A 16,411-nucleotide genomic window follows, 5' to 3' on the forward strand; every position below is an offset into this window, starting at 1 on the left:
ATAATGGGAGTTGATCTTAGTGATTTACTTAATCAAGGATTATACGAGGCGTCTGAGTCTGATTCGATAATACAAACTCTCACGGAGCGAGAAGAAAGACAAGAAGCAAGAGAATTGTCTGCTAAGAGAGATGAAATTGCACAAACTATGTGGACTGATTATATGACTAGAAATATTAGGTAGATTTAGGGTTTAGGGTTATTGTTTCTATGTTATGTATGTTTTAGTATAATTTTTTTTTTGTAAATATTGGTTGGATAATAATATTGAAATTTTAGATTGTTGGATTTTGATATATGTCTTGAATTTGTTAGATATTGATTATGTTTTAACCTTGTTGGATATTGAATTGATTATTATGTTTTAAGCTTGTTGGATATTGAAATTATTGACAATGACAATTATTTAATATAGAATGGGTAAGGGCAACAAAGAAGGGACCTCCAAGCAATTCAGGTGGACAAAACCAATGGAACATGTTTTCCTTGAAATTCTAGCAGAGGAGGCTCGAAAAGGAAATAAGCCTTCTAATACTTTCAAATTAGTTTCTATTAATCGAGTTGTCGACGCCATTTCTGAAAGATTCCAAGTCCAATGCGATGCGAAGCATGTGGAAAATCATTTGAGGACAGTAAAAAACCAGTGGCAGATTATATGCAAAATTCGAGGTGAAAGTGGTTTTGGATGGGATGATAACATGAAAATGATCACATGTGATGGAGCGACATATGATGCAACAGTGATGGTAATATATGACTATATATGTTAAGTATATTTCAATTGTTTTTTACTTGTTATTCTAATTGTGTATAATATCTAACAGGCACACAAGAAGTATGAACCATTTCTGAATAAAAGCATTGATCATTATGATGAAATGGCTTTGGTTGTTGGCAAAGATATGGCAACAGGGAGTTTTGCCAGAACATTTGCTGACATAGATTTGGATGATGGTAATGAAGATTCAATGCCTGTAGACTGCGACAATGAAGAGGCTGAAGAGGTAAGAACAAATGTATTTTCATCTGGCACATCCAAACGTAAAAGAAAAAGTGGTCAAGAAAGTCTTGTTGATGAACAAATTAAATTTGTGGGTGAACAACTTGGCAAAATTGCTAATGCTTTGGAACAATTTAGTGTCGATAAGACATCACAGCTTTACGAACAAGTGATGTCGATGGAGGAAGAAGGATTTGATGATGACTTCTTGTGTTTTGTGTTTGATTATCTAGTGAGTCGTGAATCAGAGGCCAAAGCTTTTTTAGTTAAAAGTAAGAAGCATAGAAAAATTTGGCTTCAAAAATTTTCTCAGGGTTGAAAATATTGATACTTTTATGTGGTGTAATATTATGCACTTGGACAATGTTGTTACTATGTGGTGTACTACTAATTATGTATTTGGATAATATTATTTCTAGTACTCATTGTGGTTTCGAAGCAATTTATAATTATTCAATATTATTTCTAGTACTCATTGTGGATAATATTTTTCAATTTATAACGATCAATATTGTAGCTTAATAATTGAGTATTATTATAAATAAATCATTGCAATATATGTAAAAACAATTTAAAATATAAAATTTATTAATATATATTAATATATGTAAAAATAACTTTTTGAAAAATATTTTACATGATTAAATCAAATATCGAAAATATTTTCCAAGAAATCATTTTACAAAAAGTAAAACATTTTCCGAAATCATTTTACAAAAAATTTTTAACGCCAATCAAATGAACCCTAAAAATATTTTCTCCAAATTTTCCTTTACTCATGATTTTTAAAAGAATAGTAATATAAATACACAAATAAGTATTCAAAATTAAATACATAAAATATAAAAAATATGTAATATTTTATAAGAGAAAATAAATTTTCCTTACATGAAATTGTAAATAATTTCAATTAATCAATAAAATACACTAATGTAAGGCTAAACTAAAAACTGCATGCAAACATGGAGGCCCAAATGATTTTTAATATTAATAATAAAATCCACCTTTCATTTCTTTGAGACCAACCTTTTCTAATCATCACAAAGGCATGAGAAATATATATTAAACTCAAATAAAATAAATTATACAAAAATACAATTCTTTGACATTTTAGACTGATGGATGGAAACTAAGAACTGGTGAACTTAGTAACAGCCTTAGTCCCTTCGGAAACAGCGTGCTTGGCCAACTCCCCAGGCAGGACCAATCTTACGGCAGTCTGGATCTCACGGGAGGTGATGGTGGGCTTCTTGTTATAGCGTGCAAGCCTCGAAGATTCTTGAGCCAGCTTCTCGAAGATGTCGTTGATGAAGCTGTTCATAATACCCATGGCTTTGCTGGAAATGCCGATATCAGGGTGGACTTGCTTCAGCACCTTGAAGATGTAGATCTTGTAGGTTTCGATGCTCTTCTTGCTTCGCTTCTTCTTCTTGTCCCCGGCTTCTTTAGGGAGCTTCTTCTCGGCTCTTGGTTTTTTCTCAGCTGGGGCCTTGTCGGCCTTTTTCTCCTCAGCTGGCTTTTTCTCGGCTGGTTTCTTCTCGGCTTTGGGTGCCATTGGAAACTAGTTGTGAATTCTAAAGATGAGAAAGTGCAGGCAGTGGTGAATGAGAGAAGTGAAAGGTGAATATGAATATATAGGGGAGAAGGGAGAGAATTGATTGGTTGGTTTTCGTGAGCGAGGATGGGTGACGTGGGATTTGACGGGGTGGTATTGGACGGAGAGGATCGCTTCCTGTTCGTCTTTAATGTATAAGAAGTGATTTTATTTGTAATTTAAAGCGGGGGATTATGTTTCTTACGGGTATCTAATTGTGAGCATCCCGTTGTGTTTCTCCACAGCATGATTCTTTCCTCCAAAGTTTTGAATATATCAAAATAGGTATGAAAACTTACTGAAACTTAATTATTCCAAATCAATGGCGGGTGGTGGTTTGCAGCTTTGAGCAAATATGTTTTCAATCTAAATTATATTTCTGTTGTCAGTGTGAGCTATAAATGTTATAGAACGTGTTTTGTTTTTTAAATTCAATTTTACTACATGAGGGAACAAATAATTATAGGGAGTGTTTTAGTCTTCTTAACCTTCGACACAAGAAAAGGACGTGTAAATTTCTTTTTGGGTCGAAATAATAATAATTCTAAGACTCGTTCGTTATTAACAAATTTATCCATTTCTAACCAATATTCAATTAAAAATAAATTAAATAGTAAATAGCAGATAAAATGTTTTTGCGGCGTTTTACGTAAAGCGCCACTAATGCTCAATTTTTAGTGGCATTTTTTGTCCAAATGCCGCTAAAAGCCTATTTTGGTGTAGTGTCGTTATAGAATGTGTTTTGTTTTTTAAATTCAATTTTACTAGATATTAAACATGGAGAATAGGACGTATTATAGGGAGTATTTTGAGTCTTCTTAACCTTCGACACAAGAAAAGGACGTGTCAAATTCTTTTTTTTGTCGAAATAATAACAATTCTAAGACTCGTTCGTTAAACATTTCTATTCTTAATTTCTATTTTTTCAGATTTTTCAGAACCCTTTATTTTTTCGATTTACTTATTCTATTACAAGTAATAAGGATAATATAATAAGTGTTAGAGTTGTGACTTAAATTCTTATTCAAGATAGGGGGATCTACGAGGGCGAAGGCTGAGGGTCGCAGCCTATCCTGGATCCTCAATAAGCAAGATACTGAACTGGGGCCGTAACCGGGCGACCCCCATGGTACGGTACAAGCTGCACAATAATTCGTACAGAAGTTTACTTCCTCTGTTTGATATTAATTTGAATGAGGTGTTCCAACCTTACTGCATTACTTCTATTAGATGTTGACTAGAATATGATTTTTTAAACCTATAAATAGACGTAGTCTATACTCCTTGTAATTATTCCACGTAAATTTATATGTTCTATTTTTTTTTTTTGTGATACATTACCATTATTGGCATTTTATTTTCTCAATAAGTATAAAATAAGTCGAAATAAGTGTAATATACTAAGTAATAGATAAAAGAAAAAGAAAAGAGAAGGAATCAAACACATTACATTATTACACAAGTGAATTTGTAAATTAAACCTTGATTTTGTGTAAGAATGAATTTGAATTTTGTGCAATAAGTTTTTTAGCCTCGTTCCCATTAAAAATTATAGTAAATTTCAATTATTTATTAATTTCATAATGCTTAAATAATTGGTTTTTTATTTTATACAAGTTTTAATCTAATATTCTTAATGGAAATTTCTTTTATTATTATTCAATTCATCGTTAAAATTGTGCTTGAATCCAAACACATATTCTATCATTGATTTTAATTTTGACCGGATTCAAGATATATAGAACCCAAAATCTAATGCACATTTGCATATCCTAGGGATGGTGTCACCATTTTTTACAAACAACAGTTGAGTTTTTCATCTTAGAAATTTATCCATATTGATAGTTTTTCATCTTAGACCATCTTTGGATATTTTTGCCTATTTCTTGATTCTTTCTTCCCTACTTCTCTCTCTTCTCATTCTCTAGCAAAATTTTTTATTTACTTTTTTCTTCTTCTTCATTTTGTTGATTTATCCTTTTTCTTTTACCCAATCAACATGAAAACCCGAAAGTATTCATCTTTGTGCCTCACGATCTCTCTTTATAACATTTAAGCATGCCTCTCATTCTGGCATCTAAGCATTCGACTGAATTCAATATAGAACCCAGAACCCAATGCATATTTGAATTCGTGTCATTGTTAATTACTTTTATTTAATTAATTAACACAAAATTTTAAGATAAATAAAGTTAAAAATTATTAGAGATATGGTGATACCTTTTATTGGGTTTAGTTCCACTCCATTAATTTTATTTAATTGAACTAGAAAAATATGATATACCTTTTATTGGGTTTAGCTCCACGCTATTATTTTTTTAATGAAAAATTATTATCTAATCTCTATTTTTCTTTTACATTATCATCCAATGCATGTTTAATCACCATTTATTTAATGATACTTAAAATGTAGCTGTGTAGAATTATTGTAATATTATTATATAATCTCTTTACTTTAAATAGAAAGAAAAGCAAGTATTCCATATGTTACCTCCTATATCATCTGGTTGAAGTGGTGTGGCTTAGTGTAAGGAATGAGCAACAACTGGACGGTGTCCAACGAACAAAGCAACGTGACCCATAAGCTTATCTTTCCTAGAAAATGTGTTTCCGCAAGAACATTGCCACCTGAGATCACCACAGTGCTTTTCATGAGTTCGGAGATCCGACAGCAGCGAGAACTGCTTCCGGTTGCAACGCTTGCACACATACATCTTGGGACAATGGCTTCTCTTGTAGTGATTCTTCACACAGATCATGGATTTCAAGGGTTGGAAGTTGGCATGTTTCTGGTTCCACCTACACCCTTCATAAGGGCATGAATATCTCTTTGGGAATTTCGTCGAACAGTTTCCCATGCCATTACTACTTCCCTCGTGACTCTTCATGGGGTTAACCAAAGCAGCGTTGGTCTTGTATTCATCACCATGAGCTCTCATGTGCATTCTCAAATTCGCATCTCGCTTGAACCCTTTGCCACAAACTTGGCAGTAATGTGTGTACTTAGCTAACAAGTCCTCAGCATCCAATTCCACTATATCATAATTGGTACCTGCATCCCCTTGTGACCCTTCACTGATTTCGCTTCTTTGAACCATTTCACCCAATTCTTTCCTTTCCTTCAACTTATCAGCATTACCAACTTGCAAACTCCGATTATTATGGATGCTATTCCGGTCATACCAGCTAAATGTTTGATCAACACTAGGATAAGACCCCTGTCCTCTTTCCTGAACTAAGTTGCCACCAGCAAAGTCATCGGTAAAGTTGGGCTGTTTAGATATCCCATTATTATTACCTGAAGTGGTTCCAAGAGACATATGTTGGGAAACCAATCCCATGGAAGATGCGGCTCCGATGATTTCTTGAACCAAAGAATCCATGCTTGCTATGGCTAAAGACCCGGTTGACTCAGGGTGAATTTGATCTGGGGAGATAAGGTTGCTAACAAGTGATTGAAGCTGATTAACTTTGTCTTCCAAGATGGATAGGTTATAGAGGAGAGAGGTTGAAGGAGCTAGATCTGAGCCTGAACCAGGTGCTTCAAGACAAGAATATGGAACATTAATATGGTCTTGATGATCAGTCATAGGATACATAGGTAAAGCTTGCGATGCATTGGGGAAACTTGAAGGTATTGTGTCTGAAATCATTTTCAAAAACCTTGGCTTTTTATCTCTCTTGGTATTTATATTTGAATGGCGTTTAAGAAACAAGGAAAATGTTCATCGCTGGTGAAAACAAACAAAATTTGTTTAAGAAATTCAGATATTGAGAGATGGGGAGAGTTGCAAGTCAACTTAAGAGCTTGTGTTCATCCCCACTTAACAACTCCCTCATATGTTACTATCTCTAGCGGCTATGACAAACACGTTTAAATAAGGGGAAAAAAATGTCCATGACGAAGTTGGCAAACATGTATCCTATGTAGTTATAGCACATAGCAAGGAACCGGATTAACCAATTATCTTAATGCAAGATGCCAATTTCTAGGTTTTCTTGGATATTTTATTGGGTATCAATGTCTCTCACGCATACACGACGCCAGAAGTTGGAATATTCGGATTGTTAAGATTTGATGACCCAAAAATGTCAGAATCAGAACCACAAAATGGGAGTTGAACCTGTTGCTGCCCAGGATCGAACTGGGGACCTTCAGTGTGTAAGACTGACGTGATAACCACTACACCACAGCAACTTATTGGTTGTGGTCTTTGAAAATTATTTAATATTTTAATGATAAATTGAAAAAATATCTGCAGCCCATCGAAGGAAATGAAAATTTGAAACTGCGATATCACTAAAAATCGAAAAAATATTCTTCAAGATTCATGGAATTGAAAACATTATACATTACTTATTGTTTCATCAAACGTTTTAGTATATCAATTTGTATTAAGCTTTATTGTTTTAATATTTGTACATTTCTTTGACATTTGAATCTTAAAATAACTTCTTTTCACTTAGATTAAATAATATCTACAATTTTATTGCTGTTGTAAATACATTAAATGGATGTCTATAACCTTTAAACATTTATGAAAGTAATGAGTTAAAACCTCATTCATTATTAAAGATGCTTAATGTACGTGTTAATGAAGCTGTTAAATAAGCTTCATTCATTTATGTTGCATTGAATGTCAATGGCGCATAGATAGCTCTTTTATAAATGAAAAGAGGAGACGAGAAAATTCTCTATTTACTTTAAGTGTTCTTTTATTTAATTATTTTATAACACGTTATCAGCACGAGCTTCTACGAGTTCATAGTGAAGTTCACGTCGTTTCACTTTATATAATTTGTCCGTATAACTCCTGTTAAACTATATATGGTATACGTATTTTCATAATTCTTTTATTTTATTTTTTAGATGAAATATTTGCTTTGGGTAACATTTGCACATTTATTTTTACAACTCAAATCTAATAATGATAATTATATATACATTTTTTTATTAAAAGAAATTTCAATTAATGTAATTTGTGTTAAGTTATTATTATGACTATTCCTCTCTATGCCAATAATTGACATACATATTATTATTTAGCAAATTTGATATATATAATTGAATTATTTTACGATTGAAAATGCTTATTATTTTACTAATATTTTTATTATTATTTTGATTCAAGTGATTATAAAGTCAAATCTTGCCAAACTTGAATTTGCAGCCTTAGACATCTCAAATAAGAATTATTTATCATGAGTATTAGATGCTGAAATTCACCTAGATGCTAAAGGTCTAGGAAATACTATATCAGCAGAGAAAGAAGCATCTAATCAAGATAAGGCAAAAGCAATTATTTTCATCTGTCATCATCTTCATGAAGGATTAAAAGTGGAATATCTCACTGTGAAAGACCCTCTTGAGTTGTGGAAAAATTTGAAAGAACGATTTGACCATCGGAAAACGGTGATACTCCCTAAAGCTCGTTATGATTGGATGCACTTACGGTTGCAAAATTTTAAAACTGTAAGTGAATACAATTCAGAACTTTTCAAAATTAGTTCTCAACTAAAATTATGTGGAGAAAACATAACTAATGAGGACTTGTTAGAGAAAATATTTTTAACCTTTCATGCTACTAATGTGCTCCTACAATAGCAATACCGTAAAAAAGGTTTTTAAAAAAAATATTCTGAATTGATTTCATGTCTTTTGGTGGCTGAACAAAATAATGGGTTGTTAATGAAAAATCATGGAATTCTTCCCACTAGCTCTGCACCATTCCCTGAAGTGAATGTAGTAGTACACAATAATTATGAAAATAAAAAATATAGAGGTCGCGACCGTGGTTGTGGACGTAGTGGGGGACGTGGTCAAGGACGTACTAGTAATCATTATCATGGTAGTCATAACAATGATACTTCTAACCACCAGAAAAAGAATAAAAATGAAAGACGCGAAAGAAGTGGTCAAAATATTCCTTCAAAGATTGTTGAGAATATATGCTACCGATGTGGTATGAAGGGGCATTGGTCACGTACCTGTCGTACGCCTGAGCATTTAGTGAAACTATATCAAGCATCTATTAAAAAGAAGGGAAAACATATGGAGACAAATTTTATATCCCAAAGTGATGAAATAGAGGCAAAAGATGAAGATATTCACTATAATACTAAAATTGACCATGTCTACAAGGGTGATAAATTTAATGACCTTAATAATATAACTCACCTAGATGTGGCAGATTTACTTGAGAATCATTAGATCTATTAATAATATGATGTACTTTTGTAGGTGGTATCAAATTGATAATAACAATGATCCACAAGATGACCGGTTTTTCCATATAGTTGACATTGAATATGTGAGCTAGATGAGCATCCACATCCACGACCACGTCTAGGAGCAGAGTTGGGACGATATGGTGGTTGTTAAGTACTATCAGCAAAGTCAATTGAACGAGTTGTAACCATATTAGCTGAGCTAGACACATCAACCAGTGTAGTTTGTAATATGGCTTCAGCATTAAGAAGCATGGTTGTAATCGCTTGAACACCATACGAGACTTGGCTTGCTGCGATGACTGTTACAATTGCCTTAAACTCAGAAGAAAGTCTATTTAGAATGGCAGTGACATGTTCATGCTCACTAATGACTTCACCACAACTGGCAAGATTATCACAATAGTTCTTTATTTTCATAAAAAAAATCCTTTATTAATAAGTCTCCCTTTCGTTGAAAATGAAGAGCACGTCTATGAAATATTAACCTAGATGTAGTTTTTCTGCCATATATGGTAGCAAGAGTATTCCATATTTGAAAGCTTGAACCCATACCTATGAGATGAGGTAGAACACTTTGACTAACAGGCGATAGAAGCCAAGAAGCAAGAGCATTGTCTTGCTATTCATATCGAGCAAATTCTTGATTCTTATGAAGAGCTCCTTCATAATCAGGAACAAGCGTGGGAGGGGGAACTGTGCGACCATCAAGAAATTGTTACAACTTGTGAGTTTTGATGGTAAGAAGCACTTGTTGTGTCCATAACATGTAATTAGAATCATCAAGAAGTATATTAGTCTTTTTGGTTGAAAAGAACCGACTATCAAAGACACCATTGGTGAAAGTAAAGGCCATTGCTAGGGCAGCTGTAGAAGTTGCGGTTGAGCTAGTAAACACCATGACAGATCTTCACAGGAACCAGACTTTTGATACCATGTTTGATTATACCAAAAAATACTAACAAACAATGAATAATGAAGAGATGATGTATTGAACTTAATTGTGCAAAGTACACTTGAGTCTATATTTATATACAAGATATTAAGGTTGCTAAGATATTAACGAACTAACTTCTTTAACAGTTCTTTAATTACTACCTTCTTTAACAGAATAACTTCACAACTAACTATTCAACTGCTAATAGTCGTGACATGGCTGCTGCCTTGTTGGGATGCCCTTCATCGCGTCGTCGGGACGAGACGTCTCTTCTTATTGGGACGTCAGTGGTTGTGTCATTAAGACAATGCCTCTTCCTCGTCAGGACGTCAACTCTATTTTGGCTAAAAATGCGAGGCATACTCCAAAAATATTAAAAATAAAAAGTTTGATAAGATTCGTGAGTCATTCAAACTAAGTATTACTATCTTCAAATTTGGCTCGACCAATAGTTTAAGCTCGGGTTGATAATTACCAAACTGATTTCGAGTTTTTTCAAATTGATGTCAAGTAACTTTGTGAAAACAATGTCTCATTTACACTGCTAACCACCAATCCATTATTGAGGCCATATTGTTGTTTTTAAGGTTTTCTTATTATAAGTTTTTTTTTATGTATTTCTATATTTGTAGGGTTTATAAATTTAGGATTTATTTGTTTCTTAATTTTTTTTATTCTCTATTATTTGGAATATGTTTTTAGCAAATAAACTAAATTTTAAAAGTCTAAATATTGATTTAAGGGATTTAGAATTTTACTTCATGACTTTAATTATTTTAAAAAGTCTTCTTCTTTTTCATGTGAAAAACAGTTAATTTGGATGGTGGCTGGGTGATGGCCTATTTATTTATGATTATATTATTTAAATTTTTACTTAAGATATTCTTTTTTTTAATTTCATAATGCTTTATTTGATAGGTAGGATTTGCATATACTGAAAAAGAAAATGGTGATATTAAACATCGCCTTAATCTAGTCTCATAGCACCAAGCATGGCAATAAAGCTAATTTAGAGAAAAAAAAAAAACTAAAACACTCAATCCATTGCTTTCTAATTTATCTCATCGTTAGACCATTTTGTCTTAAAGTTTCAAGTTCTCATCTAACTCAAACATGGCAATAAGGGAACAATTGTTGTATAAAAAATAGTTAATTTAGGCTCCACAAAAATATTTTCTCATCTGGTTTTATGCAGTTTGCTTGTATAATCCTTAACTAAATTGACCTCTAAGCAATAAGCATATTAGGCAAGCCAAAAGAAGAAACAACCAATGACCATGCATTGGGCAATCAGAATGCTAGATATAATTACTCGTCTTCTACATTGATACTCTTTGTATTTTCACCAGCTAAAGCTAGTCTTCTTTCCTATTTCATCTTATTTTATTTAAATGTTCTCTGGATATTAGCCCATAGCTTAATATTAATATTAATATTTAGTAGATTTATAATAAAACAATTAGGAAAAGAAAAGGGTTTCTAGAGAAGAGGAATATAGGCATAGAAGAGGTGATCATAGACTGAGGTTGGTTTGATAGGTCTAGATCTGATTTGACTCGAAAAATGGGCTTAAAATTTTGCTCAAGTCTAGCTTGGATAAAAATAGCTAAAATCTAAACTTGATATTTTCCAACAAATTGAAAATAAATTTAAAAAATCTTTATACTTAAATAACATTAAGATAAGTGCACTTTAACAAGCAAATGTCTTTAAAATAGTAGCAAAATTAACAATAAAACAAGACTTATACAATATCCAAACAATAACAACAAAATTGTAACAATATAATAGTAAAATGACAGCAAAACTGTAGCAATTTTGTGTGTGTGCAAATTCAGGTCGAGCTGGGCCTGAGATAAAAAAGTTTACTTGAGGCTTGACTTTTTTGTCTTATTTTTTTTGTTTAAGCCCATTTCCTGGACTATATTTTTATCTAAACCTTCTTACTTTTTGAGTGACCTGGGTCCATAAATAGTTCTAAGTAAGCCTTATTTTTGTGTGTGTGTGTGTTTTGTGTTTTGTAGTGTATATGTTGTATAAACCCATGTTGTGGTTTGAAGCATTTTGATAGTTTACAAAATTTCGGCAACTTTGCCGTGGGTTTTTAACGACATTATAGATTTTAGTTAGGAAGTATGTCGTTAGGTTATTTGCGTGTGTGGTTTTTTTTATTTATTTATTAATGTTGGCGAAAGAAAAAGGGTGAATAGGTTGTGGGCAAATGCGACTCAAGCAGGAAGGTTGCAACATTCACCGCTAATTGGGTATGATGGAACTGTAAAAGAGGTTATGCCACAAAACTTTGTTTCGTCATCACAATCTAACCTCATCTACCACACAAATTGACGGGTGAGGGGCAAAGGATGACGCAATGCGAGTAGCCCAACCGCCAATTAACGAGGACCATTTAGACTTTTGTCAAACTAAAAAATTCTAATATAAAATGTTTGTTTAATGTTGTTTTTTATTTTTTGAATCCTAAAGAATTTGTATTTACAATATGAAAAAATTAAAATTTAAAAGGTTTTAAAAATTCGAACTAAATTGATAAAAAATTATAAATGTACTTTAATGATAAAATTCAGTGGAGAACCAAGATTTAGAAAAACAAATACAGGGATTGGGTCTCAAAATTAAAATATAAGAATTAAATTTTAAATTAAAAAAAATAACTTCTGAAAATTAAATATAAATTTACTTTACTCTCCATGCATACTTTTCATTGGCAAGTAGGAAGAACCCAAAATCCAAATATTAAATTAGCAGTATTAGGTGGACAACATCTCACCAAAAGAGTTGTACTAACCGCCCAAACAACCACTTATTTATAGTGAGGAAAACCCTAAAAGGCTTACAATCATTAATCATCAACAAATTAGTAACAACCATCTCTATTTTGAATTTAATTTTTTTATTTCACCAAAATTATTGTGTATATTTAAGGCTTAATATTTTTCGTATATTAAAATGGAACAAACTTTTACTATACTTAAATTTAGGGTTTAGACTCTATAATTTGACATGATTTCATTTTTCTACTTTTATAATGTCCTTAGTTAGTTTTAATAGTTAACACCATTAACTATACTTGATTAAAATGTTAATGTGGATTTTAAAAAAAACGTCATTTCTAACTCGTCATAGGAGCAATTTCTTTTGTGTGTGTGTTTAAATAAGGTGTTTCTTAAAGAAATTATATCCACATTTTAATTAGAATAGCTAACGTTGTTAGAATTTTAAGCCAATTAAATAATATTATAAAAATAAAGAAACTAAATTATAAATTAAATTTCAAAATCTAAACCTAATAAAAGAATGATAAAAGGAAGGGAAAAGAGTTGGAAAAGCATATTATTGATGTTGTGACATTTTGTCTACACAAAGTTAATATATATTGAGGGGCAAATGAAATGTCAGAACCTTTTCAATAGCACCAATATTAAGCAAAGTAAGCATAAATAATTGATATTAAATGAGCACGTACAGCTCCAAATGGTATATTCCTTGGGAACATCAATGCATTGGATGTGGAGTCTGGACCCATTTAGATGATTGGCAGTTTAGTTAAAGTGACTTGCAATGCAAGGGACATATATTACAGTTGGTTAATTAGGTGTAACAAGAGCAGGCTTAATTTGAGCTATAAACAAGACGGACCATTAAAATTATATATATATATAGTCCATGACTTTTGGCTGCTTCCAAACCCTAGATAGCCAATGGTTTCCCCTTTGATGTATTTATACCCCCCCAAAAAAAGAGAAAAAAGTATAGCATCGGAATGTTGTAAAGTTACGGCATCCACCAATCATACTAAAGCCTAATTTTATGAAATAGAAGATGCCCCATCTCTCACTTTTCGTGAAGGAAAGGCAACCATGAACAGTACAGTGACCCCTTGATCATGTGGATCTTCAAAATGATAACTCCTTGAGTAAAAAAGAAAAAAGAATAATTCACATTGGTTCAGGATTTTCCTTGTTTAGTAATGGCAATCTACCAAAGCTGGTGTGGAGAAGACAATAGCTTGTTGGGGTGTTCCAAATTCGAACATGGAATCTCTAACATCATCTTCAGGTGCAGGAAGATTAAGATCCAAAGGCGTAATATTCCTAGGCTTGATGTCATCATCGCCATTCATGGCATCTTGGTTGCTTGCAGCAGCTGCTGATGCTGTCCTATGCCTTCTCATGTGACCTCCGAGGGCTTGACCGGACGTGAATTCCGAGCCACAGATTGAGCACTCGTGAATTTTATTACCCTTTTTGTTGCTTACTCGTAAAGCAATGACTGCATCATTAACTGCCAAAACTAGTGGTCTTTTCTGCTCTGCAATGGCGCCTTTAGGCTTCTTGTGGCTTGCCATATGGCCTCCTAGTGCTTGGAACGAAGGGAAAGACCGGTTACAAGTTTTACACTCGTGGACATAAAGCTCACCCTTGTTTGTCTTAGTAGCTATCTTGAATTTCGCTTCAACAGTACTCCTTTTGGGACCATCACTTTGTGCCAACATGATTAGGCAATTTGCCATCTCCTCTTCTTCCTCGGTGCTCCCGTAAATCTCATCGGATGTCGTCGGAGAAGAAATCGAGTTATATTCCTCCACCACTCCATCACCACCATTTGATGAGCTCGAAGTCACCGCGACACCAAACAGGGATGGCGATCTTTGGCGCTTGGTACGCTTGCCTTTCATGATCAAGGCTTGATGATGATGATGATCAGACCCCACAAATACAGCTTGAGCTTGCATATCCACCCCTTCCCCTAAACCAAAAGCCAGTCAAAAATAGTATGAAAGACTTAGAAAATACATAAAATTGTACTCAACAAACAAGCAAGTAGTGTGACCTAACCAAAAGAAAATGAGTAACAGCTAGAAAGAGCAAAAAATGATCACGGAGGAAGCATAGATCGAGTAATGGGGTTCTTATATATAGTAAATGACAAGAAGGGTGACAGTTATTTTTGGAGTCAAAACTCAGAAAAGCCGCCCATGAATAGTATAACTATTGTTGCTTATAAAACACCCACTTCTTTTTTCTTTCCATTTCCAACTTTTAAAGCTACTGGTAGAAAGAAAAGTTATTACTTTCATCATCAAAAATTCCTCCCCCTTAATTCCTTGTGTGCAAATTTAGGGGTTTTTTAGGAGTAAGAGTTACTCGACACAGAGATTTATTGTTATTTTTTTATTGTTGGTATAATTATGTATTTCTCTAATTACAAAGAAATGGAGTGAATATTTGGTTTAGGATTAGGACAATTATTTAAGACAATCAAATAAACTATGTATTTAGGATTGGTTAACAAGCATCTTAGGGAGATGATAGGACTACAATAAGTGTAGGTAAAGATATGAGTTGAGCATTAGGTGGAAAAGATAGGGTGGCGAAAAGGGGCAAAAATGGGAGTTAGGACAGTTCAATTGAGTTGTTCTTAACGTCACGAGAGAGTTTCAGAGTTCACACCCACCCACCCAAGTCACTCCATATATAATAACAATAATTATTATTAAATTAAAGCAAAAGGAATGAGGAACTGCACGTTAAAGAGCATGGGATGCTACCTTCATTCACTCCATGTCTTCTTAAAGCAAAATACCACACCCTAATCAATTTGAGTTCCCTCATAGATTCTGGTTACTTTCACGCCAGCTCCCCCCCTTCTCTTTTGTCATCATAATTTGATCAAATCAAGTATGGTATTGTTTTTTGGGCCGGGGGGTCGCATTGAGATGCCATCATAGAATCAACTGATTAAGTGATACTACAAAAAGGGTTCTTGAATGAAAAGCTGACAAGTCTATAATCTTGGTATGCATGCTAAACGATTAAAATATCAACTCCATTATGCTTAAGTTCCAAGTTCTTAGTTTCCCAAACTAGCCATTTCACTGTAGCAATTTAGCATTGGCTTTGCCCGAGCCATAAAAAAGAGCCAACAACAACAGCAGTTGAGATCAAAGTGGCATGCATGACAGGTTTTGGCAAATCTAAGAAAGATTCTGAAATAACAATGTTAAAAGCAGTAGTTTATTTTATCCACAAATACGCAGCAAAGTTCATTGTTTCCAACGAAGCTCCTTCTAAAGGGTTCATGCATCACCCAACAGATTCGTTTTTTTGATTAATTGGTGTGGTATAGGATTTGTGATCCATGATTGTAACAAAAATTAATATTAGTCAACATATTGAATAAATAATAAGATATATTGCGATATTAAACTACGTAAAAAAAATAATTCAAGATTTAAAGACTTTCTATCTCAATTGAATATTATGTCCCATTTTATTAAAAAAAGTTGTGATAAAAAAAAATGAAGGTTGAATCAATAAATAAATGATGTTAGTTTGTGGGAGGTAAGAACATGGCACAGCCGCAAGAGGCTGTGAGAGGTAGCAAAGCAAGTCGGTGGTGGAACCAATTAAACTATTTCTTTTCAGTCAGATTCTTTTCAGTCAGTTCAACTAATTTGTTTAGTTTAAATGAATAGATTATTAAAAAATTTAAAAATATTTTTTAAAAATTAATTTAATCGATCTAATTAATCAATTTGAACATATTCACAAGTCAACCACTCCAACCCTTTATTTAGAACCGATACCACACTCCAACCCTTTATTTAGAACCGATACCACCAATTCTTCATC

At 33.1% G+C, this 16,411-nt stretch overlaps 4 protein-coding genes and 1 non-coding gene across 5 annotated transcripts; 1 reads left to right on the forward strand and 4 right to left on the reverse strand.

The window, feature by feature from the left end:
* Positions 1–415: 415 nt before the first annotated feature.
* LOC105797653 (uncharacterized) lies at positions 416–1,172 on the forward strand. Its single transcript, XM_052621234.1, has 3 exons — positions 416–745; positions 824–1,040; positions 1,138–1,172. Exons 1-3 carry the CDS (start codon positions 416–418, stop codon positions 1,170–1,172), a joined length of 582 nt encoding a protein of 193 aa, XP_052477194.1.
* Positions 1,173–1,966: 794 nt separating this feature from the next.
* On the reverse strand, positions 1,967–2,618 carry LOC105799145 (histone H2B). Its single transcript, XM_012629547.2, has one exon. The coding sequence runs from the start codon at positions 2,552–2,554 to the stop codon at positions 2,129–2,131; it is 426 nt and encodes a 141-aa protein (XP_012485001.1). The 5' UTR covers positions 2,555–2,618; the 3' UTR covers positions 1,967–2,128.
* A 2,391-nt stretch (positions 2,619–5,009) lies between these two features.
* Positions 5,010–6,447, reverse strand: LOC105799141 (protein SENSITIVE TO PROTON RHIZOTOXICITY 2). The gene has a single exon (XM_012629542.2). The coding sequence runs from the start codon at positions 6,244–6,246 to the stop codon at positions 5,116–5,118; it is 1,131 nt and encodes a 376-aa protein (XP_012484996.1). The 5' UTR covers positions 6,247–6,447; the 3' UTR covers positions 5,010–5,115.
* Positions 6,448–6,718: 271 nt separating this feature from the next.
* TRNAV-UAC (transfer RNA valine (anticodon UAC)) lies at positions 6,719–6,791 on the reverse strand. Its single transcript has one exon. It is a non-coding gene; the product is annotated as a tRNA-Val (tRNA).
* Positions 6,792–13,392: 6,601 nt separating this feature from the next.
* On the reverse strand, positions 13,393–14,951 carry LOC105799143 (zinc finger protein ZAT5). Its single transcript, XM_012629545.2, has 2 exons — positions 14,615–14,951; positions 13,393–14,525 (listed from the first exon to the last, which is right to left on the reverse strand). Exon 2 carries the CDS (start codon positions 14,509–14,511, stop codon positions 13,741–13,743), a length of 771 nt encoding a protein of 256 aa, XP_012484999.1. The 5' UTR covers positions 14,512–14,525; positions 14,615–14,951; the 3' UTR covers positions 13,393–13,740.
* Positions 14,952–16,411: the final 1,460 nt, after the last annotated feature.

The sequence above is a fragment of the Gossypium raimondii genome, chromosome 9, assembly GCF_025698545.1.
Source record: "Gossypium raimondii isolate GPD5lz chromosome 9, ASM2569854v1, whole genome shotgun sequence".
Lineage (NCBI taxonomy): Eukaryota > Viridiplantae > Streptophyta > Magnoliopsida > Malvales > Malvaceae > Gossypium > Gossypium raimondii.

What these genes read in the sequence shown, in the direction of transcription:
- LOC105797653 (XM_052621234.1), top strand. Translation starts at nt 416, where the DNA reads ATGGGTAAGGGCAACAAAGAAGGGACCTCCAAGCAATTCAGGTGGACA. An exon ending in CATATGATGCAACAGTGATG is followed by an intron (nt 746 to 823) that starts GTAATATATGAC and finishes AATATCTAACAG; the next exon opens with GCACACAAGAAGTATGAACC. An exon ending in TTCATCTGGCACATCCAAAC is followed by an intron (nt 1,041 to 1,137) that starts GTAAAAGAAAAA and finishes GGAACAATTTAG; the next exon opens with TGTCGATAAGACATCACAGC.
- LOC105799145 (XM_012629547.2), bottom strand. Translation starts at nt 2,554, where the DNA reads ATGGCACCCAAAGCCGAGAAGAAACCAGCCGAGAAAAAGCCAGCTGAG.
- LOC105799141 (XM_012629542.2), bottom strand. Translation starts at nt 6,246, where the DNA reads ATGATTTCAGACACAATACCTTCAAGTTTCCCCAATGCATCGCAAGCT.
- LOC105799143 (XM_012629545.2), bottom strand. Translation starts at nt 14,511, where the DNA reads ATGCAAGCTCAAGCTGTATTTGTGGGGTCTGATCATCATCATCATCAA.